This window comes from Pipistrellus kuhlii, unplaced genomic scaffold (assembly GCF_014108245.1).
Source record: "Pipistrellus kuhlii isolate mPipKuh1 unplaced genomic scaffold, mPipKuh1.p scaffold_m20_p_1, whole genome shotgun sequence".
In the NCBI taxonomy this organism is placed as follows: Eukaryota; Metazoa; Chordata; class Mammalia; order Chiroptera; family Vespertilionidae; genus Pipistrellus; species Pipistrellus kuhlii.
The window spans coordinates 33479187-33507015 of record NW_023425404.1 but is presented as its reverse complement, the minus strand read 5'-3'; the positions used below and the strand labels follow the sequence as shown (position 1 = coordinate 33507015).

Genomic DNA, 27829 nt, shown 5'->3' with positions numbered 1-27829 from the left:
CCACCAAGGCACCTGGCCCCTGGTGGTCAGTGCGTGTCATAGCGACCAGTTGTTCTGTCATTTAGTCAATTTGCATATTAGCCTTCTATTATATGTATATATAAAAACCTAATATGCAAAGTGTCCCCTCGGGAGTTTGACTGGCTCGGAGTTTGATCTCTCACTATGACATGCGCTGACCACCAAGGGGTGGTGAAGAATGAAGGAAGGCCCTGGCTGGCAGCGGGCAGCTGGGGAAGGGAAGCCCCAGTTGGCAGCCAGCAGCTCCTAGGTACCCTATCCATGCATGAATTTTGTGCACTGGGCCTCTAGTATAGGATAACCAGCAAAGGCTTGTTAACTATACTTGAGATGCAGTTAAAGGGATAGTTGAACAGCTAGATGCCACCAGTAGGATGACCTGGGAGAAAAGATTGGCCTTGAATGATTCTGGAAGAAAAAGGAGGAAGATGTGTAGAGGGCCAGTGACAACACAGCTCAGGGACCGTCACTGAGCCCTAAGGCATTGGCAGCGTCAGCTGATGAGTGAGCTGGAACCTGAGATTGAGGCTCCTTTCTCTGATCCGCTAAAGCAATGGTTTGAAAGTGGAAGGGAGCGATGGTATCCACATTCATCCCTTTGTTTAGGAGCTACAGTGATGGGATGTTACATCATCCCATGTATTATCCAAAGGTTAATTGAAAACACATTGACCAAAGAGCAAAATAGTCTTCTAGACACTGTAGAGCATGAAAGCCAATGGATGTCAGCCGAGTTTGAAGAAAAGAGTTTAAATAAAGAAAAGGGGGGGAATTGTGAGGAAAAACAAGTCATCTTTTCTGTTAAAAAACAGTTTAGACAGCAGCCATTTTGGACTGCGTGACTTGGCAGCCGCCATGTTAGCCACATGACTTCCTGCTCCCCTGGGGGCCACCATCTTGAAATGGCAAAGGCCAACCCCTCCATTTGAATTAGCCAGTCACAAAAGACTATGCACCTGAGCTCCAATCAAGAATGAGGGACAGCCGAGAACCAGTTTGGCTCAGTGGGTAGAGCATCAGCCTGCGGACTGAAAGGTCCCAGGTTCGATTCTGGTCAAGGGCATGTACCCTGGTTGCGGGCACATCCCCAGTAGGGGGTGTGCAAGAGGCAGCTGATCGGTGATTCTCTCTCATCGATGTTTCTAACTCTCTATCCCTCTCTCTTCCTCTCTGTAAAAAATCAATAAAATATATATTTAAAACAAACAAACAAAAAAAAAGAGTGAGGGACAGGTCACATGCATCAGGATTAAAAAGCCGAGCAGACCTGACTCAGTGTGGGTGTGCTTTCAGACCTGTGCTGTGCACCCTCCTGCAGGAGTAAAGATATGTGCCTTGCTGCCCGCCTCCTGAGTATGCTTTGTGTTCTACCAGGACCCCTGAATTTGGGGGCTCACCTTACTTCGCACACTCACTTCCAAGGGCTCTTGAAGCTCTGGAGGGAAAGCAGGTAAAAGTGTTTTCCCGAAAATAAGACATCCTCCGAAAATAAGACCTACTTACAGGTTTCCTACTGAGTGAAATATAAGGCATCCCCCGAAAATAAGGCCCCCCCTAAGCTAAACATGAGAGATTTGGTCCACTGATTCTGAAAGAAATGGAGTCACAAGAAATTCACCAGGAAATTCAGGAATTGGATTGTTATGATGATGTTCCAGAAGATGAAGTCATGATTGTCATTGAATAAATGAGTAAATTCTTGATACTGTAGGATTCAGTTTGTCTGGCTTGTGTTGACAACTACCATACTACCGTACCGTATACAGGTAATAAATTTCCTTCATTTTCATTTAACAATAAATGTGTACCATATTCTTCTTCATGGAAAAATAAGACATCCCCTGAAAATAAGACCTAGCGAATCTTTGGGAGCAAAAATTAATATAAGACACTGTCTTATTTTTGGGGAAACAGGGTAGACTGCAAGGTGAGGGTTGGCCCCGCACTCTCATTACCCTGATAGCATCTCCTGTAAGGCAGTCCCACTTGGCACTTATCGCTTGCCGCCTGATACTGTCACACCCGTCACACCGTGAAGCCCCTTTCACACTGTGAAGCCTCTTTCACGGCTGCGTCTTATCTCCCTCACCCAGACTGTGAGTGCAGAGGGCCCCTGTGGCTCTCATCTGAGCATTTTATTCACGGCGCCCAGCGTGAAGCCGGGCGCAGGGGGCACTGGGTGGACCAAGAGGCAGCTGTGTGATTAGCCAGAGCAGCAGAGGGGGCCTGGCCCCTGGCTGTGGACACCTCTGCAGCTCACACACTCACGTGCAGCCCTGTTGTGAGGAATGAAGTAAGTGAGGGGGAGAAGCCAGCCCAGTGCCCACAGAAACTAAGGTCTCAATGACGATTTTGTGAGCGGCAAATTCAACGTGCCTTGTAAAAGGAAGCGTGCTACACTGATTATTAAGTCTGTCCAGGCCCCCTACCCATCCCTGGCCCTGGAGGACAGCTCCTGCCACACCAGAAGCTGTGACTAGGAAGCAGTCACCCTTAGGGCTCCGTGACTTGTGGACCCATGAGATGCCACGCCCCTCCTCCCCCCTGCCCTTTCAGTTCCCTCCCTCCACTTACCCTGTCGGACCCAGGACACGAAAGGGGTGGGGTCAGCAGAGGCCACACATTCCATCACAACACTCTGTCCAGACACCACGGTGGTGTTCTCCGGAGCTGCCACAATGACCACGTCCTGCCCGCCGGGAGACGCCAGGGACCCTGGAGAGCGGGCAGACCAGCAGGCAGTCTTACCACGAGGCCCATTAGGTGTCTTCACATGGGTACTTCCTGGCGAGGCAGGCAGGGCAGGGAGCGGCCAGGTTCCATCTGACAGACGGGGAAACCCCCAGAGGAGCCAGGAGAGGAATAATCGGTTCCCAACACACCGCCCCCTTCTTCCCTGCCACACTGAACCCGGCCTCCAGGACTGCCAGGGTCATGAGTAGACTTGGAGTCAACAGTCATAGTTCCTAGTTCCAATACGTATTATCCTCATAATCCTGCTGGGTGACCTTAGACAAGTCCCTTCTCACGGGGTCTCCCGTCCGTCCCCATGTGCGAAAGGTATGGGGGGGTGGGGGGGGGGACGCTCGAGTTTCTGCTGGCGTGGCAGCTCCCGGAGCACTGAGTCCTCCCAAGTTCCTAGTGTGACTCTGGCTCTGGGTCCGCATGCGAATACCTGCTTTGTCCAGCAGATGGAGGCAGAGACCCCAGGCCCTGGAGGGAGAGCAAACCCGGCTCAGAGCAGCTCAGGCACTAAGCCTCCAGGAAGCAGGGTGGAATTGGAGGACTGGGGGGTAGGAGGAGATGTGCCGAAGGGCAGGAGTCAGGGGCGATGCCCACGGCAAAGGGAGGCAGATGAGAGACCTTGGGGGGAGGCCTGAAGTAAGATCCGAGGGGCACCTTCGAGGTGCCAGGCACTTTCCACTCAGCTCAGCTGTTCTCACAACCTCCCCGGCTGGACATTCGATAACCACCTCACGGTCACACAGATGGTGAGTAAAGACGCCAGGATTCAAATCAGGTCTTTCTGACCCCAAAGCCTGTGACCTTCCTATTGCTTCACCCTGGGACGTGAGCTTTTCCAAGAAATGGGAAATACAGAAACCCCAGATATGGGGAGCTGGGTTTGCAAGGCACAGCAAATAGCGAGAGGTAACCCCCCTCCCCCCCCTCCCCCCCCAGTTCCCTGAGCCCCCAGAGGGACAGGGACCAGGGCTTCAGGGCACTGACACCCTTCCTCAGATGCCTTACCTCCCCACCCCCGCCCCCAGCCCTAGAAGCTCCAGCCAGCCCGAGGGAACGCAGGGTCTCCACAGGAAGGGAACCTGCAGTGGGAATCCAGCCAGGTCTCTCCCTGACGCGCTGGGCTTCATCGCCTCTCCCCTCTGACGAGAGTGCCACCCATCACCTCTTTGAAGGCAGGGCTTGGACCTCCGAGGCCTCTCCACGCTGACTCCGAACACCCTGGTTTCACCCAGCAGGGAGCCCCGTACCTCTGGGGGCCACACTGAGCAGGGCCTCCTGGCTGAAGCGCTGGTGGGCGGAGTTGGTGGCCACGCAGCGGTAGGAGCCGGCGTCACTCTCCTGGACGTCCAGGATCTGGAGAACCCCGTTGGGAAGAGTGATGAGCCTTGGGGAGAGGAAGAGGGCACCAGTGAGGTGGGCAGGAGCACCTGTACAGGGAGAGTGGCGTGCCCAAGTGGGCCTCCCGTTCCAACAGGCAATATTTAGTGTCTCACTCGTCATTTTTATTTTTTAAAGCTACTTATTTTTTTATTTTTTTTATATTTTATTGATTTTTTACAGAGAGGAAGGGAGAGGGATAGAGTTAGAAACATTGATGAGAGAGAAACATTCATCAGCCGCCTCCCGCATACCTCCCACTGGGGACGCTCCCGCAACCATCATACAAGCCCTCGATCAGAATCGAACCAGGGACCCTTCAGACGCTCTATCCACTAAGCCAAACTGGTTTTGGCATTACTCATCATTTTTAAAATGCCAATTAGAACTAGAAGATACCATCTTCACCTGCCAAGGTCAAAAGGTTAAACACACCCTACTTGGATGAAGGAATGGGGGAAGGCGCTCCTGCCTTGTCAGCGGCCATGCCAATCCACACACCCTCCTTCATGGGCGAGCTGGTGACCTCTTCCACTCAAACCTGCACGTGCCCTCTGACCCAGCAGCACCGCTTTGAGGACTCTATCCCACCGATATTCTCAAACAACATGTACACAAAAACGTATATGTTTGACAATATTCACTCCAGCGTTGTCTCTAATAGCAAAAGCTGGAAACAATCCAGAGTCCATCTGTAGGGTGGGGACTGCCTAAATCGGTTTGGGGACATTCATACAATGGAATGCTAGGCAGCTGCTTCAAAGGAGGCAGCTCCATGTGTGCCGATACAGGAATATTTCCACATTGTGTGTGGTGCAGAACAGTGTGTGTGGGGGTGGGATGGAGGGGGGGGACGACACATGTGCACATATATGCTGGCACTGAGTGTCCCTGGTGATGGTGGTTGTCTCTGAGGAGGGGGCCCTAGGATCCTGGGAGCTGAATGTGGGTGAGGACTTACTTTTATTATAAACTTCTATACCTCCTTCCTTCCCTGGTAAAGTCTCTTTTATTCACACACTCTCACCTGACCCTCAAAACAAGCCCAAGAAACAGAGGGGATCACAACCTTCATTTTATTGGTGACAAAACTAAGACTTCGAGAGCAGAGTCTCACAACTGGAGCAGAGTTAAAACTGGAATCCAGGTCTTCTGGTACCAAATCCCATGTTCTTCCCACCGCCTGGGTCAGCAGCCCTTAGGAGGCTGAGAATGCCAATGGAAGGGCCGTGGTCCCAGGAAGCCCAGTAAACATGTATACTAGTGTTACTGAGGAGGAGCAGGCTGGCTGAGGGTAGTCTTCGCTGCCCTCTGAGTTACAGGGTCGGAACATGGCTCAGGCTAGGAAGGCCCAGCGACCTTGCTTCACAGACAAAGCAGGGAAATGTGTCCAGGGTGGTGGGCTCTGGCCCAAACAGGGAATAAGTGGGTCCTCTTGAATCCTCCAACTGTGGTCCCTGCAGGGTCAGCTCGATGCTGAGAGTTCAAATTTCTCAAGAGGGCAAACGGTGCTGGCCCCTGGATATAGGTTTGGCCAAAGTCAAGGAAGAAATGGGCAGCTGTGCATTTGGCGAAGATCCTTTAGCTTGTGGGGAAACGGGGTATAAGAAAATCTAAGCACAGGAGATGGGAACTAACTCAAGGGTGTTGGGGGAGAATTCTGACCCAAAGATGTAGAGAAAAAACAGAAATCTGCATCCTCCCTCCCTCACCCCCAAGGCCAACTCACCTATGCCCCAGCATCTTTCCTCAGCTCCCACAGCTGCCCACATCTGTGATGGGCCAGTAGGGGAGAACGGACAAGGAGCCCAAGTGTGGTTGGCAGTAAAAGGCTGGGCCAGGACCCAGCCTGCAGCCACAAGACATTTCTTGGGAAAGGCCACGTGGAGAAGGACAAGCAGGACTCATATGGGAAACAAAGCTCCCACCCCCATCCAGGCTTCTCCCACCTCATGCACTCGGCCTCCTAGACCCTTCGCGCTTTCCACTCTTCTCAACCCCAAGGTTCCCTGGCCTTTCCAGGGAAACTGTGCTCCAGGTACCCAAGAGCTAATACCTCATTTGGCAAGTAACATGTCCTTAATTATGTGTTGAGTGTATGAATGAATGCCTTTCCTCCGATATGCTGTTGCGACAGCCAACAGAGCGAAATAGAACCACTGTTAGCATTCACCTACAGCAAGGTGGGGAACATTGGGCCCCTGGGCAGTCTAAGGCCCGAGAAATCATTTGGTCCGGCCCTGCCAAGGCATTGGCGGTGAGTTAATTAAATGTTTGACCCAATACAGCAGACTAATTTTTAAGTTGATAACTGTGTACAGCCCTCGAATGATGTTATAAATATCCAAATGGCCCTTGGCAGAAAAAAGGTTCCCTACCACTGATGTACAATCTTTCCTGTTTGGTTAAAATGTGGTTTTAGAAGCTCTGTCCTTGGAGAGAGGTCCAAGATCTATTGGTTAGTGGGGGAAAGAGTCACAAAACAGTGTTCATGAAGCAACTCTATTTTGGGAACATAAATAAGTGACATGTCAGGACACGCACAAAAAAAGTCAAGGGTGGTAAAGCTCCCATCACTCAGGGACGTGTCCTCTGGAAGTGGAGTTACTGGGGACTTATTTGTTGTGCTGCTTTCTTTTTTCTTTTTCTTTTTCTTTTTTCTTTTTTTTTAATTACAGTGTGTGTTTATTAGTTTGGAAATATAAAACTTAAAAAAAAAAAGTATGTGTTTTGTACACTTTGTTCTGTAACTCCAGCCTCAGTGACAGATAGGAGAGAATTAGCTCCAACATTTTAGCAAGTGACATCACATATCTGTGCCTCAGCTTCTCATCTGAAAAATGGGTTAAATCATTTCTGTCTTGCTTCCTTTACAACCCTAGCCCTTTAAAAAAAAAAAAAATATATATATATATATATATATATATATATATATATATATATATGAATCCAAGATGGCTGCACAGGTAAACACCTAGCCGCAGCCGCACACAACAATTTCAATAAAATACAACTAAAATATAAAATGGACATTACCCAGAACTTCAGGAAAGTCGACTGACTGGAAATTCTACAACGAGAAGCAAGGAGAAAACCAGAAGGAAGCGCGGAGGAGCTGTAAAAGCCTAAGGTACGGAGACACTGTGCGCGCAGAGAGGACGGAGCCTGAGAGGAGGGCAGCTGAGTGCCTGGCTGGCATTCCCTAGCCTAGCAGGAAGGAGATAAAAGCTCCGACTGTGCTGGGCCCCAGTTCCGACTGCTCTGAACCCCAGTTCTAGGCCAGACCCTGGGGACCCAGGCTCAAGCAGAGGGAGCAGGCCTGTAAGGCGGAACCCGGGGGGGGGGGGCGGCGAAAGGAGGTCCCGGAGGTGCGCATATTGCACGCAAAGAAGGGACGGTTGGCTGTGCCACAGGATTGCCCTGGCGGGAAGGAGACAAAACCTCCGGACTGCTCTGAACGCCACCTCCAACTCCACTTCCAACTGAACTGAACCCCAATACCGGGCCTAGACAATTTGGTAGCAGGCGAAAATCGAGGGCGCCTTTCTCTCAGAGGCGCTTGCAGCAAGTACTGAAGGACCCTGAGACTCAGGAGCCGCATAGGGCAGGGCTGATGGAAGCCAAAGCTGTAGGCTCCACCCTGAAACCCCGCCCCCTCAGGGAAACTGCGAAAATGCCGAGACAACATAGATCACAAACAAAAGAAACGGAGGACAAAAAGTGACTGGATATAGAGTTCAAATCTACGCTTATAAGGTTTTTCAAGAATTTCCTAGAAAAGATCGATAAGATCTATGAGGATATGAAAAGGGATCAACTAGAATTAATAAGGAATCAACAAGAAATGATAAGGGATCAACAAGAAATAAAGAATACATTCTCTGAAATAAAAAATATTGTACAGAGTCCTAAAAACAGAATGGAAGATCGCAAGAGTCAAGTCAAAGATCTGGAACATAAAGAGCCAGAAGACACTCCTCCGCAGAAGCTAGAAGGCAAGAGAATCCAGAAAATTGAAGATAATGTAAGAAACCTCTGGGACAACTTCAAGCGAACCAACATCAGAATTATGGGGGTCCCAGAAGATGAGAGAGAGCAAGATATCGAAAACATACTGAAAGAAATAGTGACAGAACACTTCCCCCACCTGGTGAAAGAATTAGACTTACAAGTCTAGGAAGCGCACAGAACTCGAAACAATAGGAATCCAAAGAGAACCACACCAAGACAAATCATAATTAAAATTCCAAGAGCAAAAGACAAAGACAGAATATTAAAAGAAGCAAGAGCAAAGAAGGTAGTTACCTATAAAGGAGCACCTATACATTGTCAGCTGATTTCTCAACAGAAACCATGCAGGCCAGACGGGAATTGCAAGAAATATTCAAGGTGATGAATAGTAAGAACCTACAGCCAAAGATAATCTATCCAGCAAAGCTATCATTCAGAATCAAAGGTCAGATAAAGAGCTTCACTAATAAAAAAAAAGCTAAAGGAGTTCATCACCACCAAACCAGAATTATATGAATTGCTGAAGGGGGTTCTTTCAGAAGAGAAAGTAAATAAAGATAAAAATTATGAACAACAAATACGTAACTATCAACAAGTGAATCTAAAAACCAAGGAAATTAAAAAAAAATCTGATGAACAATATTAACTGTTGAATATACAATAATAGAATCAGAGGTATGGAAGGGGAGTGAACTGACAATTCTTGGGGAAAAGGGGAGACGGGGATGTGGGAAGAGACTGAACATAAACTGTGCACCTATGGATGAGGACAATGGGGGGTGGGGAAAGGGCAGCGGGTGGGGTGGGAACCTGGTGGAGGAGAGCAATGGAGGGGGTGGGAAGAGGAACATTTGTAATAATATGAACAATAAAAATTTATTAAAAAAAAAATATATACACTTATTGATTCTTTTACAGAGAGGAGGGGAGAGGGATAGTTAGAAACATTGATCAGCTGCCTCCTGTACACACCCCACTGGGGATGTGCCCACAACCAAGGTACATGCCCTTGACCAGAATTGAACCTGGGACCCTTCAGCCTGCAGGCTGATGCCTATCCACTGAGCCAAACTGGTTCAGGCAACCTTAACCCTTTTAACATCTATGAACTCACATTAGATAATGGACATAAACACCTACCAACCACAAACTCTAATCACATCTTCACAATGGTGTAAATGGCACACATATTTAAAAAGACTGGAATACTCAAAAATGGTAATAGCTGTCTGTGCTCAGCTGGTAGATGATTTCCCGCCCCCCTAAAGTTAGCATATCGTTTTATCATTTAAAAATTAATTCAAATTTCAAATAAAACAAAATAGCTACTTATAAAATGAAAAGCAACCTCTACCCAAAAGGGAGGAATTCTCTTTCCAAGCTTGAGACTGAGCTTGCGCCTGCAGCCCCACTCACCGGAGAGGCCACTTGGACCCAGGGGTGCAGGAACACAGAAGAAATGCTCCAGCGGCTCTGAGTTTCCTGAGGCCAGAGAGCCTCGCCTTAAGCCCTGCGGAGGTGCCCTTGGGGCAAAGGACACTAGCTGGGGGTCACACCGTGTTGACAGACTCGATGGACACTGGGAGATGGCGGGGCGGAAGACTGGATGAAGGAGCCCATGGAATTTGAGTCCATTAGCGCCATGTTTTCAAAGTGTGAGTGAATGGCAGTAACAAAATGACTTCAAATGGATCCAGACACACTTTTTTTTTTCATTCCAGAGCTTATGTATTTATTTTTATGGCCACCTTCTATTTATGGTAAGTATTGCTGGTTTTCCATTTTACTGCAGTGAGATAATGTTTGTTTTTAGTATGTGTTAAGTTACAAAAGAGAGAGTTGATTCTAAGAAATGTATTAAGTAAGTGATTGTATAAATAGTTTAGGGACGGCCAACATTATAAAGGAGGTTTATGAATGCCTGGATTTTGGAAAACATTACTCTCATTGATGACTGGTTCCCATGGAAGAAAAATTATCCTCTATCATTAGAAATTAGTTTAAGTGCCAGGGAATTGCCTTAGGGTCTAGTCTTCACCATCAGCTTCAAAAATATGCACATATACCCTGACAGAGTGCATTTATTAACTGCACATGTGCACACCCTACACCAAGGCATATGGTCTCCTTCAAATCTCTGGGCTGAGTTTATGAATAGCATATTTGTACACGTACTATATCTGGGCATGTGTAAAAATACATACCTTGGGCATAATCGAGTTGCTGTTTTAGACATTTCTTTATTCCCCCCACACAATGTGCTAGGACATGTGAGCCCGGCTTATTTATAGACGAGGATCACTTTTCAGAGGACTTGGGGGCAAACACTCCCAGAGCTCAGGAACTGGCAGCTCCAGGCTCCTGGGAGAGGCCTGTGGCTTCATGGAATGGTGCCTGGACTCGATGCTGGGAGGCGAGTCCGAATCCCACTGCTCGCTCAGAAACTTTGGGGAAAGAAAGTCTCTGCTCTGAGCCACAGCTGGACCACCGGATCTCTAAGCCCACCTGCAGGGGAACTTCCTCAGACACTGCAGCTGCCCCACCACAACCCCCAAATCACGAGAGGCTTCAGTATCATCCATGCCATGCTCTGGCATCCTAGCTGGGTGACCTGGGCCAAGGTATTCCTGCCTCTGATCTCCAGTTCCCTCATGGAACAGTTTGGACAATAATACCTGCCAAAGCCATATGTACAGACCGAGAAGGATGTTTATTATGTGGTAAGTAAAAAAAAAAAAAAAAGTAAAAGTTGAAATATAACCCCATATTTGTTTTTGGGAAAAACACACACACACACACACACACACACATACACACAAAGATGACTGAGCCTGGCCAGCATGACCCAGTGGTTGAGTGTCGACCTATAGGCCAGGAGGTCATGGTTCAATTCCCTGTCAGGGCACGTGCCTGGGTTGTGAGCTCGGTCCTCAGTGTGGGGCATGCAGGAGGCAGCTGATCAATGATTCTCTATAATCACTGATGTTTCTCTCTCCCTCTCCCTTCCTCTCTGAAATTTTTTATTTTTAATTACCGAACAAAAAACCCAGTATGTACAATTTCTAAAGAGAATACGTATAAACATGCAGGGGGAAAGTCCAGAGGATAAACATCAGAACTAACAGTGGCTTTCTATGGGTGACAGGATGGTGAGTAATCTTTGTTCTTTTTTATTTATATGAATTTGAAAATCCATTTTGTAGGAATATACACTAAAAGAGGATAACATGAAAAACAAGAAATACCTACCTCGAGGGATGAAGGGTTAAGTGAGAAGACATAGGTCTCATTAAGTGGTTTTTGCTCTCTCCCACTCTCCCGGGGGGAGGGGGAGAGAGGAGAGGTGCCTGCCAGGAGTAGGCTCTCACTTGTTCTAACCCACCGACTCCCAGCAAGCACCACCAGATAGCAGTGAGCAGCCCCACATTTGGAAGGCATAGAATCGGACGTGTCAGTATTCCCGTGGTCCACTTCCTAGAATGCGCAATCATGGAATGCTGCAAGAGGGGCTCAGGCAGATGAGTCTAGGAAGTGTCTGGTTAAACAAGCTAAACAGCTTTTCTGTACAGGACTTCTCAATGCCTTGTCAATTCCAAGAGTGAGATTTCTAGGCAGTTTCCTGACCTTAACTACAGAATAGTTCCCTCCCTCCACCCCCCCCCCCACACACACCTAAAAGAAAAGTCTCTTTTGGGACAAAGAACACACTTTGGGAAACCAGGATCTAATCCAATCCTTTCATTCCCTCCCTTAAGTGAGAAGTGACTTGCTGAGGACCAATGGAGCTCACCGATCAACATGGTGACTTCTATCTTGACTTCTCTCCCTTTTTTTCTCCTTCACAACTGTTTCAGAGACGTGTCATTGGCTTTTCTACCAAAAGTTTCTCCTACACTTTCACCCCTACCTGGACATGGGCAAAAGTGGGAAGAGCTGGGACAACTCAACACACTCAAGAGGGGTTAGTCCCAGGGCAGGGAGGTCTGAAGACCAATGTGTCTGAGCCGAAGGAACACCACCTCCACCAGGAGAGGGCGAGGTAGGGATTACGGCGAGAGAGACGCAGTCAGAGGCGGAAAAGGCCCGTGGAGCCCCGTTTCCATGGATGTAAGAATCCACGGGATGACAACCGCATCGAGAGATCAGCTAAGAGTGAATGAGCCTCATGCTTTCTGGTCACGCGGCAGGTACATCTGGGCCTACCCAGGAGGCCACGAGAGGGTTTAGCTTCTTTTCCACCTTAGAAGCACTTCCCTGGCCTGTGCCCACTGACTTCATGGGGACAGAGGAGGTTGAAACAGGAAGGACCTCAGCAACCCATTTCTCAGATGCTACCTGAGAGAGGAAGAGAGGCAGAAACCCCAGAAGAACCTTGCAAAGAGAATACCTTTCCAGCAGGCTTGGGGCCTTGAACAAATAAACATTCTGCTCACGATGCATGGTGTGGCTTTGGATAAACCACTTGAATAAACCTCCCTGGTCCTGAGGTTCTCAATGAAGCAAATGTTTCGTCTAGACATGCTCTGAAGGATTCTACCACTACTCGCCACCCAAGCTCCAGAGCTTATGGGGAGGTTTTCCTCCCAGGGAGCAAAATCTTCCTGCCCTACTTCTCCTTGGACCAGAAATGTGCTGCAAGTCCAGCAGTGTCAGCAAATGTAGGCTTCCTGCCTCTAAGAATCCCTGAGCCCTCCCCGGCCTGCCCACTGGGCTCCACTCTCCACTCCCCTCGAGGGCACTCACCGAGGCTCCGTCGGCACTGTCACCTGGTCCTTCTCCCAAGTAATGGTGGGTGCTGGCAGCCCTTCGATGTGGCACTCAAACCGAGCCGTCCCATTCTCCTCCACTGTCTGAGACTCCGGGTGCAGAGAGAAGCCTGCGAGTGCTGAGGATGGGACAGTGACACACAGGCGGGGACAGGAGAGGGACAGGGAGGACAGGCCACCACGCGCACAGACAGTGAAACACACGCACACACGAGAGACACACGTGACAGAGTACACGTAGAGCAAATTCAGACCAACACAGACACAGGTGGAGATGGTAAGAGTGGTCATTACTGGTCAGATGCTGTGAGTTCCACAGTCCCCGGGCTTCACATCAGAATCATGGTCAGCCTACAGACTCTCACACTTCGTGGGAAGGAAAAGGAGCAAGAACAGGAGTGGAGAAATGGGACTAATGAACGGTGGAGCCGACAATGCCAGGGAGGCCGGGGAACGGGCCTGAGCCGAAAAGAGAGGCCTGTGTGCGGGTAACAATCAGGATCCCACTTCCCACACCCCAGGCCTCCCGGGTCCCAGCTCAGTCCCCCCGAGAAGAGCACTTACTGGCGAGCTTGACCTCTGCAGCCTGGCTGGCCACTGCCCCGAGGGGGCCGTGGGCCAGGCAGGAGTAGCTGCCCTCGATGACATCGGAGGCCCCGGGGGCGGCCTCAGCGCTGCCCGGGGGCGCTGGCGGCCGGGACAGCCACAGGGAGCCGTTGGGCAGCAGGCGCAGGTGGCTGTGCTCCGGGAGGGCTCCTCCGTCTTTGCTCCACGTGACGCTGGTGGGGGGTCCGGCCGCGACGGTCCCCAGACGACAGTCCAGCACCGCCCCCTGCTCTGGGCCCAGGACCACCTGTACCGGCCCCGGCCCACAGCTCAGCTCCACGGTTGTCTCCTGGGGCAATGGCAGCTCCCCTGCGTAAGAGGAGGGGACGCTAGGGCCATCAGTTTGTGTCCTCCCACCTCCCCCAGGCCCCAGCTCCGGAGTCTCCCAACCACGCAGGGCCTGGAGCAAAGGGTGGAGAAAGAGGTCTCATGGGAAGACTTGAGTCTGGATCCTGGCTCTGTCCCTCACTAAGTGTGCTTTGGGGCAAACTGCTGCACTTCTCTGTGCCCACCTTCCCACACACTAAAATACACAGTTCTGCCGAAACCGGTTTGGCTCTGTGGATAGAGCGTTGGCTTGCAGACTGAAGGGTCCCGGGTTCGATTCCGGTCAAGGGCATGTACCTTGGTTGTGGGTACATCCCCAGTAGGGGGTAAACAGGAGGCAGCTAATTGATGTTTCTCTCTCATTGATGTTTCTAACTCTCTATCCTTCTCCCTTCCTCTCTGTAAAAAATCAATAAAATATATTTTTTTAAAAAATACACAGTTCTTAGCATCATTATTCGTAACAGGCAATAAGCAGAAATAACCCAAATGCCATCTCCTGATGAATGAATAAATACATTACTCAACCACAAAAGGAATGAAGGACTGATATGCCCTTCAACATGGATGAACCTTGAAAACTTTAGGCTAAGTAAGAGAAGCCAGTCACAAGATGCCACATACTGCATGATCTCATTATCATGAAATGTCCAGAATAGGCAAATCGTAGAGACAGAAAGTAGATTAATGGTTGCCAGGGATGAGGGAGAGGAAAGAATGAGGAGTGACCGTGAAGGGATATACAATGTTTCTCTTTGAAGTGATGAAATTTTCTAGAATTAGATAGTGGTGATGGTTGCACAACCCTGTGAATATACTAAACACCACTCACTGATGTGTACCCTTACAGGGGTGAGTTTCATGGTATGTGAACTGTAGCTCAATGAAAAACAAGACAGCCAGCCGGTGTGTCTCAGTGGCTGAGCATCGATCTATAAACCAGGAGGTCGCGGTTCTATTCCTGGCCAGGGCTCGATCCCAGGGTGGGGCGTGCAGGAGGCGGATCATCATCTTAATGTTTCTATTTTTTTCTCCCTCTCCCGTTCTCTCTGAAGTCAATAATATATATATATATACACACACACACACACACACATACATATACATATATTTAAAACCCACAAAAAAAAACAACAAGACACAGTGACGGCTTCCCGATAAGGCGGCTGTGAGCACTGAATGAGATGATCTGTGGGAAGGAGTAGAGCACAGTGGGACAGAACGGGGGAGGGGGGACAGTGATGTCACTTGCTCCTCTGAAACCTTACAGATCTTCTTGACCACTATAGCCCTACCCATCCCTGCCCCGGGGCTGGAGAAGCGAGGCTCTCCTTCCTGCAGCTCCCTTCCCCGGGGCCACGCAGCAAGCCCGAGCCTGAACCCAGGCTCCAGAGGCGCCAGGAGAGCCTGCGGCTCCAGCACTGTCCATGTCACAGAGGGAACAGCGGCGGGAGGAAATGCCATCTCACGACAAGAACACACGATGGCCAATCCATATTTATTATTTTAGCCAACTTCTCAGCAGGGCCCGGAGCCGTCATTCTCAGAGAATGCGTGTCTCCCAGAGGGTGACCCGCTGCCTCTCTGACCCATAAAAGCTCAGTGGCCCAACGTCACTTCTCATCCTTTGGCCTGACTCCTTCCTTCAGGGCAGGACAAGGCATCAGTGAACCAGGGACAACAGCCCCCGCATTACAAGGCAGGTGAGGCCTGACAGAGCCACGTGGGGCTTACAGAAAGCACACTGGCTGCGAAATCAGGGACCCAGCTCTGTCATAGTCTGCTGTGTGGCCTTGGGCCAGTCACTTCTCCTTCTCGACTGAGTTTACTCAAAGGTAGGGGTGGTGTCTGAAATTCTGCGATTTTAGGATTATTAATGAACCTGTTGCTGAAGAAACCTAGAGCATCCTCTGAACATAGACACAAACTGCAGGTACAACCTTTCACACCTGAACACACGAACCCCAGGCTCTGCCACACTCGTTGAAACCTGGACACGTATACCTCCACTTAGACCCCCTGTCTGTCCCCGGGCTCCCTTCCCACTATCCTCAAAGAAGAACATACTGAGGGGAGAAGTGCACGCCAGCTAAGCTAAGGAGGCCGTGGCTCTGAGGCTGAGTGTGAAGGACAGACAGGCATGGCCTGAACCAGGCCTCCGCCTTTCTTAACCTATCAGAAGGGCTCAGCTGGCCCCTCCAGCTACACAGCGAGGCTCGGCATTACCAGTGGGTGCAGGGAGGGGAAAGCACCCTTGTCCTCACCCAGTTTCCATTCTAACTGGGGAAACAAAATCGGCATTCACATCACTGCCGGCCGTTTGTTGTGGTAGAAAGAGTATCTGACCTTGGCGTAGAAGGCCAACGTTCCAATCGTGTTCTTCCACCTACCAGCTGTGTGACAAGCCACTTAACCTTTCTGGGCCTCAGTTTCCACACCTGTAAGGCGAAGGGGCGATCACCGGGCTCGGCAGGACTAAACCAGATGATGGGAGTCAGGGCTCCCGCCTGGTAAGCATCCATCAGGGAACGGGAGCTCACTCTTCAAAGGCACTGAAAGGGGCTGCACAAATGGCGATGGCTGTTCCCAACACCCAGTCCCTTCTACCTCTGAGGCCTGAGACTATGATTCAAACGCAGGCAAGTCTGGGCTCTCGGCCCAGCGGCTCCCAATTGCTGGGTTCCAGCCGCTAATCAGCCCGTTAGAGTTTCAGGGGAGAAAAAACCCCACTGACATGAAGCCCTGAGCCTTCCCGTGGCCTCCCCGCCCCCCCAAGCACGTCGGGGCTTGGAAAATCCCTGCTGTGCTTAACAAACAATGTGAACAGTTGGGGCCGGAGCAGCTGCTGGATATGTCAGCAGCCTGGGCTCTGGCGGGCAGGACCGTGGCCAGAGGGCCCGGGCGGCTGGCTGGGGAGCCCGGAGGAGGCTCCGGTTCCCGTCCTGAGTATTCGTGGATCAGCAGATGCCTGGCGTCCGCACCTTTGAGGAGCCCGGCAGCACCCAGCGAGGCAGAACAGGGAAACCAACAGCGAGGGACACGCAGAGAGAACCGAGGAGGGGCCAGGGCTGTGCCAGGAGCACGTGGGAAGCCCGCGATTCCTCACGGTACAGAGGGGAAACTGAGGCCCGGAAGGAGGGTCTCATCTCTCTTGGAGGCGGGTGCTCCTGGATAAAAGGTTTCTATTATGTGCCCCACCCGACCCCCGTGGCCCGGACATGCATCCTTAGGCACTGGCCCTGTCTCCCCGGTGAGGTTTTTCCTGAGTCCCATCACACAGCCACTTGGAGACCCACCCTTCCTCTTGCCTAGATGGGCAGTGGGACTGAGTAGACCAGGCCTTGACCTAGACCTAGAGTCAGAGTCCTGGGTTCATTTGTCATATGACCTCGGGTCCATTACTTCCCTCCTTTTCCACAGTTTTAAAGACGGAGAACCTCCACATTCCTCATTTTCACCAGAATCCGCCCAGCAGCAGAGAGGAGCATCTTAAACCTCTGGCACATTTTGCATTCTGCTCATTACAAACAACAGTTGTTTCTATATAAATGTGGTTTCTACACCATCAAATCTTCTCGTAAAAGTGATGCTCTGGGGAGTGGGCATCATTCGTCCAGTGGCTTTGTGGCCAGCCCTATCCTGCCTCCCACTCCCCCTCCCGCAATGGCTGACCCCCAAAGCCCCTCCCACAAGCATTTCTCAGCTGCCCCCTCCGGGCTGGGGCAGACACAGTGGACACTTGCTGCTGCCAGCTGCCTCAAGGGGCCTCCCTCTCCCAGGCCCCCGTCTCCTTGGTGAGACCAGGCCAGAGACGCAAAGCTGCTCTGCTCGGGAGCCCCACGGCCATCTCCCAATCTCCTTTTTCTGACAAATGATTTTACCCGTTTACAGGATAAATTAGATTTTGTGAGGCCAATTAGAACTCAGACAGAAAGGAGATACGCTGCTGAGCCCCAGGGTCAGCTCAATGCCGTTTCGGGGGATTTGCAGGGGCCTTGGTGTTAGCCAGGGTTCCATTTTTCAGCGAAGTCGCAGGAGAGAGGCGGGTGGGGGGAGGGGAAGGAAGCCAGATGCCTCCTTAATTAAGCCAAGAACTTGCCACAAACATCAATGCCCTGTCACTTCTGAACTCCAGGGCCCAGCAGATTTACAACTTGTTTTTGATCTGGGGCAATTCTCCATGACACCATCCCCTCTCTCCTTTCCCGGGAGACACAAGTCAGTTTTTTCCAGAAACCGCCCTCCCTGCCCCCCACCTGGGCCCCCTCCCTGACCACAGGCCAAGCCCCTCCCACTAACAGCTGGAGAGAGCGCCTCAGACGGTTGCCTGGGACACCAGCAAAGCCGGAGCACCCCCTTCAGCTGACTTGACAGCAAAGCCACACTCAGCTGCCTACCTCCTGCTCCCTGAGACCTCTGTCCCCACCAGACCAGACCAGACCAGGCCAGGCCACTCTGGAAGCATGTTGCTGTTCCGTGCGATGCTCATGCTGCTGAGCCCATCCGGGGTCTGATTTAGATGCCTCTCCTTTTGCTGCCCTAGAAGACCCTGGGCGCCTTGATCATGGTCGTTACCATTCTAACTTTTTTTTTTTTATTTGCTTTTCTCCCCAACGAGGCCACAAGCTCAAGAGGATGTCCTCATCAGCTTTCTAAATCCCTAGTGCCTGGCACATTGTAGGTGCTCAAAAAACATTCTTTGAACACATGAGTGCACACACGGAACACACTCAAGAGCATACACACGAGAGCCCCTCATGCTCTTCTGAGCCTCCGTTTCCTTATCTGTAAAAACTACAGTCATTTCCCTCAGGACTGGAGGTTACGTGAAAAATATATGTGGAAACTGCCTTGCGTACTATGTGGCACCTCGCAGACACCTAACAAAAATACTTAAAAAGCACAGAGACAGAACAGCAAACACAGGCTGACAGAAACTCTGTACTTAAACATTACCGGCACCAGGGAGCTCACCACCTCCCGTTTGGCTGTATGCCTTGTGTGATTGATACGATCTTTCTCCCGTGTTCACCTTTTTCTACCTGTCTGCTCCACTCACTTGCCCGAGCTCTGTCCTCCAAACTCCACAACACAGTAATGAGCCTCTTATCGAATCATCTAGAAGTCTCGTCTCTGCACCAGCTTGCATTGGAGAGAGAGCTTATGGAGCCTCTGCTTCCTGACCCCAATGACCTCAAAAACCCTCACATTCAAAGGATGCTCCAGTCTGAGCAGCAAGACAGTATTCGCTGGCAGCCCAGCTAGCCCAGAAGGTGAGGATTCCATTTCTCCGCATGTCAGGCCCAGAACATCCTCTCTCTGGCTCTCCTTCCCCGGCAGCTCTGATCACTCCCCGCTGACCGGGCTGGGGCCGCCCCCACCAGAACTGCTCTTACTCCTCTCTCTCCCACCCCAGGGAGCTGGGAGCCCCCGGGCAGGCCTGGCAGTGACATCTGCTCTGCATCTGGAATTCTGTGTCAAGTCTGGTTGCTGTACCTCGGGAACAGCGGAGGCTGAACAAGAGGAATGGGAAGAGGGGATGGGGGGTGGGGGGGAGAAGGGCGGATTCCAGAGGCCGGACACACTAACTGAGGGGGGCCAAGCCCGAAGATGATAACTTCTTATGTGAGGGGGAGGTGGGTGCGGAGAGTATGTGTGTACCAAATCCCAGGGCAGTTGGGCTGTTCCAAGAGGCAGGAGACTGGCTCCAGCCCCAGCTCAGTCCCTATTCGTGAAACTTTGGGAAGTCACTCAGTTTTCTCGTCTGTAAGATGGGTTCGTGCTAAAATTATTTCTAAGTTCCCTTCAGTGCTGATGCTCTAACTGCGAGATCACTTAACGTGAAAGAGGTACCTTGAGGAGGAAAAAGGGAAATGCTAATTAACACCTTATGTGTGATTAATTGGGCCAGGAAAGCACATACAGGATCCCTGAGGGTTTATATAGTAACTTCCGGATATGACTCACTACTGAGCCCTGCCAAAAGGTGTGCGTCTCATTCCTGGTCAGTGCACACACAGGAGTCAATCAATGGTCTCTCTCTCCCAGTCTCTCTCTCTCTCAATAAAAAAAAAAAAAAAAAAAAAAAAAAGCAAGATTCACTATTAAGAGAAAGCACGTTTCACCTAGCCTCTAAACTCCAAGATGGGCTCAGAGGAGGCCACCCCAACACCACAACTGACTGAGGCTGGCCTCTGAGCCTCCAGACTGAGAAAGGAACGGTTCTGTGTGAGAAGAAAGCAGTTTTCACGGTCTTAGAGGCTTTCTGTTACCGATGCCGGCTCTCTGACGAGGTGAAAGGGAGCGCCCCCCTTCTTACATACGATGAAAACGCACACTAAGCACTCCAGCACCAACCCCATGCCAACAAAACTCTCCCCAGTTCCCAGCCCCTGATTCAAGGGCCGTGTTAGAGGAGAGGGGCGGGCACTCTCTGGACCCAGGTCTGCGTGCTGCTGAAGTGTTTATTATTTTTACTTCCCTCTCCCTCACCTCCTACAAACTCAATTTATTTTCAAGTCCTACTGCTTCTTCTTCCTAAACATCTCTGGAATCCAGCTACTCTGGCCACCCCAGCTGCCACTCCAGTGGCTACCATCGTCCTTGGATTCCTGGGACAGCCTCCCAAGAAGCCAGAGCTTCCTACCCGGGCCCAGCCCAATCGATTCTCCACACCGGCTGGAGGGAGCTGAGGCGAAGCTGATCTGAAAGCCCACCGCGGGCCTCAGAAACCTTGGTGGGGCTTACAGGCCCTTCCTCAGCTGCTTCCAGGTCCCCCCCCCCCACTTCTCCCTGGACACTCCATGGCCCATCCCACTTCCCAACCTGCTCCGCTCTCGCCCCTGGTGCTCTACACTCCAGCCAGGTTTACCTTCATTCAGTGGTCCAAACTCCAAACGAAGTCACCTCTGGGCGTTCGCACATGCTGTTCTCTCTGGGAAACCTCCTCCATCACCACTCTCCTTCTCTGGGGCTGACTCAGGCCCTGAGCTCCGGTGCTCATTGCTCCTGAAGGAAGCCTTTCCAAGGACCTGTCCGTCTCTCCCCACCAGACTGGCAGCTTTGCACCAGGGACCAAGCCTGCCACCTTATTCACTGTATTCTAGGCACTGGGCACATGCTAGCCTAATAATAATAATGATGATGATGCTCAGCAAATATTTGTTGAATGAATGAATGAATGAATGAGCAGCCTCGGTCCAGATCACTGTGGCTCTACAGGACTCTATAGGCGTGTCCCAAAGGGGCTGAGCTTTGTACAGCCAAGGTTTGGGGCCTGGAGGCTGGGAGAGTAGTTGCTTTGGCCCCACACACTGCTGTGGAGGGAGAGCCCCAGGTCTGTCCCTGCCTCTGGACTTCCAGGCAAACCGAGCCCCTCGCCAGAGGCCCCGCTGGGATTCAGAATGCTCCAGCGCCTTCCCAGCCCTGGCCCCGTTTTGTCGGCTGATGCTGAGCCCTTGCTGTCTGGAGCTCTTGGAAAAGCCAGAGACAGGGAGCACAGCCTTTCCTCAGCTGGGCTCCAGGGGATGTGCTCTGCCTATTCACCTGACAACCCTGAGCTCCCCATTTCCCCAGAGGCCTCGGGCCCCCCGGTGGGCAGTCAGCCTAGAAAGGGGCGTGTCTTTGTAGGGAGAGAAGGGGTCCCAGCAGACCCCGCTGTCTGGGTTTCCAGGAGATGGGCCTGGGGTTGACCAGGGTAAGGCTCCTACCCCCTCCGCCATCCCTGCTGCCTCCCACGTGGCCTGGCTGAGTCTCTCTGGAAAGCCGCAGCAGCTGGAGAGAAATCCCCCTCCCCATCCCCCTCCCGCTCCAAGTCCCTCCCCGACAGGCTTTGGACACATCCTCAGCTCCCCGCTCCAAAGGGAAGGCAAGAACCGGGCGAACAAAGCGGGCAGCCCCTTCCCTCCCCAGCCCTACTACCTGCCTGCCTGCCTGCCTTCCCCATGGGCCGCCCCCCGAACTCACATAGGACAGGAAGCGAAAGGGCTAGGGGCTAGGCATAGCGACTGGGGACTCGGCCCTTTCTCGGGCGCGGACACTCTGACTTGGTCCACCCTCATGAGGCGGAGGCGGGAGGCGGGGAGGCCGCGCTGCTCTGACTGCCCCTGGGGCTGGGGCCGCAGTGACACGGAGTGTTGGGTGCGTCCACAAAAGCAACTGGTTTCCTGCCCTCTCCCTCGGCCCAGTCCGGCCCGGGTTCGGGGGAGCAGCACTCCCCCTGCGCATCCCCCAGCTCCGGGGCCACACCCTCCGGGCAAAGTTGAGTTTTACCACCGCTTCCCCCCTTACCCTCCTCCATCTCCATCAGAAACCTGCCCGGTCCTCCCCGCGCCCCGCCGCCCGCAAGGACACTCCCCAGCCAAGGCCAAACATTAGCTCAGCTCACAAACACAGTTACACCGGGTCTGGACACCGACGGAGGCGCAGCACCCACCACAGCCCCCCCCCCACAGCACCCACCCACAGCCCCCCACACAGCACCCACCCACAGCCCCCCACACACAGCTCCCACCCACAGCTCCCCACCCACAGCTCCCACACACAGCACCCACCCACAGCACCCACCCACAGCTCCCCACCCACAGCTCCCACCCACAGCTCCCACCCACAGCTCCCACAGCTCAGCCCGAGGCTGGAGGCAGGGGAAGCCCGCCCGCTGGTCACCCACCTCCCCCCACCTCCCCGCAGCCCACCTCTCTGACTCCGACACCGCACCCACAGCACCGCCGACTGACCCCAGACCCTCCCCAGCCTGGCCAGCTCGCACTCACACTCACACACACAGACACACTCACACACACTCACACTCACACACACAGACACACTCACACACACTCACACACAGACACACTCACTCTCACACACACACACAGACACACACACAGACACACACTCTCACACACACACTCACACACACTCACACACACAGACACACACACAGACACACACTCTCACACACACACTCACACACACTCACACACACACACACACACACACACTGAGACACACAGGCACATACACTCACACTCATACACACACACTCATACAATACACACAGAGACACAGGCACACACATAGGCACACACACTCACACTGAGACACACACAGACACACACACTCCCACACACAGGCACACACTGAGACACACAGGCACACACACTCACACTCATATACACACACACACTCATACACACACACACATACATACACACACTCATACATACACACATACACACACTCATACATACACACACACATACATACACACTCATACATACACACACACACTCACACTCATACATACACACACACACACTCACACACACATACATACACACACTCATACACACACACACACACACATACACACACTCATACATATATACACACACACACTCACACTCATACATACACACACACACACACACACACACTCACACTCACACTCACACTCGCACACACAGCCGCGCACTCACTCACTCACTCCGGACTCGGAAAACCAAGGACACACACCCGCCCGGGTCGCCGCCCGCAGCCCCGGCGCCGGCCTCCTGGGGCCGGGACACCCGCCGCCGCCCCCCGGCCCGGGCCCGGCCGCCTTACCGCGCGCGGCCAGCAGGCACAGGGTCAGCGCCAGCAGCCCGCGGCCCGCGTGCCCCCGCGCCATGGGGCCGCCGCTCGCTCGGCCGCGGGGCGGGCGCCGGCGTCAGCGGCCCGGGGAGGCGCGGCGCCGCGGGCGGGGGCGCGGCCTCGGGGGCCCGGGCCCGAGCGGGGGCCGGCGCGGGGGCCGGGGCTGCGGCCGCCTCGCCCGCCCCTCCATCGCCATCTTGGGCGAGCGGCCGAGGGGCGGGGGTGGGTCTGCCGAGCGCGGCCGCCCGGCCCGGCGGAGCCCCGCGCCCGGCCCCGCGCCCGGCCTGGGCTCTGCGCCCCGCGCCTGGCCTCTCCGGACCGCGCCGGGCCCTGTGGGGCCGCTTGTTTCTCGGTCTGTCTCCTCCTCTGTCCCCGGGTCCCCGGGTCTCCCTGCCGTGGTGTCTCGGGTTCGTTAACCTGTCACTGCCTCGGGTCTCCCCCACTCTCGGTTCCAGGCTAAATGGAGGCAGATGCTCGGACTCGGTCTCTGTCCTGATGGCCCATCTTCCCTTCAAAGCCCAGAGGGTCCCAGCCCAGGTCCTGTCCTGAACCCTGGTTAGCCTCTCCACTCTCCTCGCCACAGATCCCCTGAGGACAAGATAGGTCCCTCCTCACCCCATTGCCATTGCCATTCCACGCTGAGGGCTTCTCCTGCTGCTGCAGTAACCAGCCCAGGCAGGGCATGTCCTCAACCCCGAGCCCTGTCGCATGCAGGAGTCTCTGCAAACCGGAAAGGGACAAGGAAGGTTTGATTGCTTTCATATTACATCTAGGGAAACTGAGGCTGGAGGAGGTGACAACTGGCCTAAGGACATGAGGTCAGGGAGGAGCAGATACAGGACCAGAACCCTGGTTTTCTGACCCCCGAAGGTCATTTCCCACTCGTTCTTCAGCTGTGCCTTCTCTTGTCCTACCAGACGGGCTGCCTCAGTATCCCACAAATATTTCCTGTTCTAAAGCTAGGGATTCTATCTTCAGGTGAGGGTGGGGAGAGGAGTGCAGATTAAATAACCTATTTAAGGTCCCTTCCAAACCAAGATGCTGTGGTTCTTGACTGTATCCCCTAGGTTCCCAGTGTTCCCATATCTTAGAGCCATTTTGTCTTTGTACCCAGTAGGCGCCTTACCCCTCTGTTGCTAGGTAACCCTTAATAAGGACCTATACTTTGCAGATCTAATGGGATCTGGCATTTATTCGTTCATCGCCAGGCCCATCAGCAACTTTTGACTTAGCCAACCACTCCCACTTGCTTCTCTCTTAGTGATGCTATCTGGTCATCAGGTCTTTAAGTGACACCTTTATACCGAAGATGCCTAAATTTAGACCTCCAGGCTGGACTAAGAGCCCTGAACCCCAGACTTACCCAGCTACCTGCTCAACATTTTCATTGGCTGTCTAACAGGCCTCTCAAATTTAACATGGCCAAAACTGCACTCCGATCTTCCTTTTAACCTCCCGCAGTTTCCCCCGTGCAGTTCCTACCAGCTCCGTGCTTCCAGTTGCTCAAGTCCAAAGCATTGGAGTGGTCGTTGACCCTTCGATTTCATATCCTTCCCACTCTGTCTTCCCACTACCACCTTGATCCAAGCAAGCACCTCTTAGCTGGATGGTGGCAGTAGCCTCCTCACAGGTCTCCTTGTTTCTGTCCTTCTCTCCCTTCAGTCTTCTCTCAAAACCGAATAAAAAGTGATTAGGGCCTTAGTCGGTGTTGCTTGGTGGTTAGAGGATTGCTGGTTCAATTTCCGGTCAAGGTCATGTACCTGGGTTGCAGGTTCGTTCCCTGCCCCCAGTCGGGGTGCATGAGGGAGGCAACCAGTTGATGTGTCTCACCTCTCTCTCTCCCTCTCTCCTCCTTCCTCCCCCCAATCCTCTCTCCCTTCCACTCTTTCTGAAAAGCAATGGAAAAGATATCCTCAGGTGAGGATTAACAACAAAAAAGTGATTCTGTTAAAATGTGAACGAGATTGTGTCATTTCTCTGCTCAACACATACCAGGACCTCCTTGCTCAGAGCAAAAGCCAAAGTCTGATCCGGAGGCCTGCTTTACCTCTCTGATGTCACCCCCACACCATCCCCTGTGTTCACCGCCTCTCAGGCCACACAGCCTCCTGGCTGTAACTTGATCATGGCCAGCCCCCACCCTCCTGCCTCCAGACCTTTGCCCAGCTGGCGCAAGTCCGAAATCCTGCCCCCGCATCCTGTCCTCACCACTGCCCCCACTCTCCGACTCGCTTCTCTCTAACATGCTCTACATGTTACTTACAGTTTGTCCCCCGCAACCAGAATGTGGGCTCCATGAGGACTGGGGTTTTATTATTTATTTATTTATTTATTTATTTAAATATATCTTACTGACTTTTTACAGAGAGGAAGGGAGAAGGATAGAGAGTCAGAAACATCGATGAGAGAAACATCGACCAGCTGCCTCCTGCACAACCCCCACCACGGATGTGCCCGAAACCAGTGTACATGCCCCTGACCAGAATCGAACCTGGGACCCCTCAGTCCGCAGAACAACGCTCTATCCACTGAGCCAAACCGGTTTCAGCTAGAACTGGGGTTTTAGTCTGTTGGGTTCACTGCGGAATTCTACGCAGCTAGACCAGTATCTGGGGCTGCATAGGCGCCCGTGGCCAGGATCAAAGACACGAGTCACTACCCACAGTATATACTACCAATAGTATCCAAAGTGGCATGGAGTAGCGGGGAGGATGGGAGCAAGAGAAGCAGGGTGTGGTGGGGGGTGTTGAGGAAGAAGTCTTCACAGGACTGTTGATGGTTGTAGATATTGGACCAGGGTGTTGACAATTTAAGGAGGGCAGATCCAAAGGGGTGAAGGACAGACACACCCTCTGCAGAGGCCCCGGGGTGTGAGAGCACCGTAAGGATTCCAGAAATGGCAGAGCCAATGATTAACCCACGGACAGCCATTGGCCACCCGGGATGGGCCCGGCCTGCTCTGGGCACTGGGAACACAGTGGCGAACTCCGCTCTTGCCTGCACGACACCGGATCTAGTGAGGGAAACAGACAGAGGAAAGGCAGCTTTAACAGTGTGTGGTTCAGGCTGGGCACATCCCGGTGGGGGTGTGCAGGAGGCAGCTGATCCATGTTTCTCTCTTATTGATGTTTCTGGCTCTCTACCCCTCTCCCTTCCTCTCTGTAAAAAAAAAAAAAAAAAAAAAAAAAAAATCAGCAGAAACCGGTTTGGCTCAGTGGATAGAGCGTCAGTCTGCGGACTGAAAGGTCCCGGGTTCGATTCCGGTCAAGGGCATGTACCTTGGTTGCGGCACATCCCCGGTGGGAGGTGTGCAAGAGGCAGCTGGTCGATGTTTCTCTCTCATTGACGTTTCTAGCTCCCTATCTCTCTCCCTTCCTCTCTGTAAAATATATATTTTTTAAAATATGTGTACAACTTCTTTGACACGTCCCCCTCCCACGAATAGACTCTATTTCGCCTCCCTTTGGACAGAGGCTGGGCCCTACGGACTCATTTCTAAAGGATGACTGTGGTGACGGTGATGCTGTGTGGATTCTTAGGTTTATCATAAAAGAAGACACAGCTCCCCCCTGGCCGTCTCTGGAGAGACCGTGAGGAGAGGGCATGGACGCAGAGAGGCTGGTGGAGCCCCAGCTGTTCCGTTGGGAGGTGTCCCGTCCAGCCACTGCCTGACTGTGACCACGAAGGAGCCCTGAGCCCAGCTACCCCCATCCATGTGAGGCAGAAATAATAAAAACGGTGATTGTTGTTTTCCACCAGAGCATTGGGGTGTTTGTGCCGGAATCTTTACTGGACTGGTTTCACTATCAGAACCACTCACTGCCTCCCCTCTTCATTCTCCTTTAAGGAAAATACAAAGCATAGCTATGTTTATAATATTGTCACCCTTCATATTCAAAACCGTCTCTCACACTGTGCCTCTGCTCAAACCCTCTGGGCCAGTGGGATGGGTCTCCTCTCACCATGGGATGCTTTTCCACCCTTTTTAATGATCAAACTAGAGCCTAGTACATGAAAACTCATGCACTGGAGGGGAGGGGTCCCTCAGCCAGGCCTGCCTCCTCTCATAGTCCAGGAGCCCTCAGGGGCAGGAGACAACTCTGCAATCAGGGGAACTCGACACCCCATCACACCTCTGCTGCTGCCACTGCCAGTAGCGTAAGTCTTGTCCAGCCCTGATTACCTGTGTCTCGGGCCGGCTCTGGGCGGCTGGGCAGCTGCCACTGGAGGCTAGCCTGTGCCTTGGGGCAGCTAGGGAGCTGAGGGGACTGGGGGACTCTGGAGGCAGGTGCATGGAGCAGCCGGGCCCGCCTGGGGCTGGACCTGGCCTTGCCATGCACCTGCTG

At 52.5% G+C, this 27829-nt stretch overlaps 1 protein-coding gene across 3 annotated transcripts in view; it reads right to left on the bottom strand.

Annotated features, from left to right (window-relative positions):
- The window catches only part of IGDCC4 (immunoglobulin superfamily DCC subclass member 4), a 44457-nt gene extending 20878 nt beyond the window's left edge, over nt 1–23579 (bottom strand). For all 3 annotated transcript variants that reach the window (XM_036438414.2, XM_036438423.2, XM_036438428.2), the window contains exons 1-5: nt 23457–23579; nt 13485–13835; nt 12898–13039; nt 4014–4150; nt 2596–2736 (exon numbers count right to left, since the gene is read on the bottom strand). In XM_036438414.2, the coding sequence (XP_036294307.1) occupies nt 2596–2736; nt 4014–4150; nt 12898–13039; nt 13485–13835; nt 23457–23520 (835 nt within the window). In that variant the 5' untranslated portion in view covers nt 23521–23579. The remainder of the gene's footprint in view (nt 1–2595; nt 2737–4013; nt 4151–12897; nt 13040–13484; nt 13836–23456) is intronic.
- Between the last annotated feature and the right edge of the window lie 4250 nt (nt 23580–27829).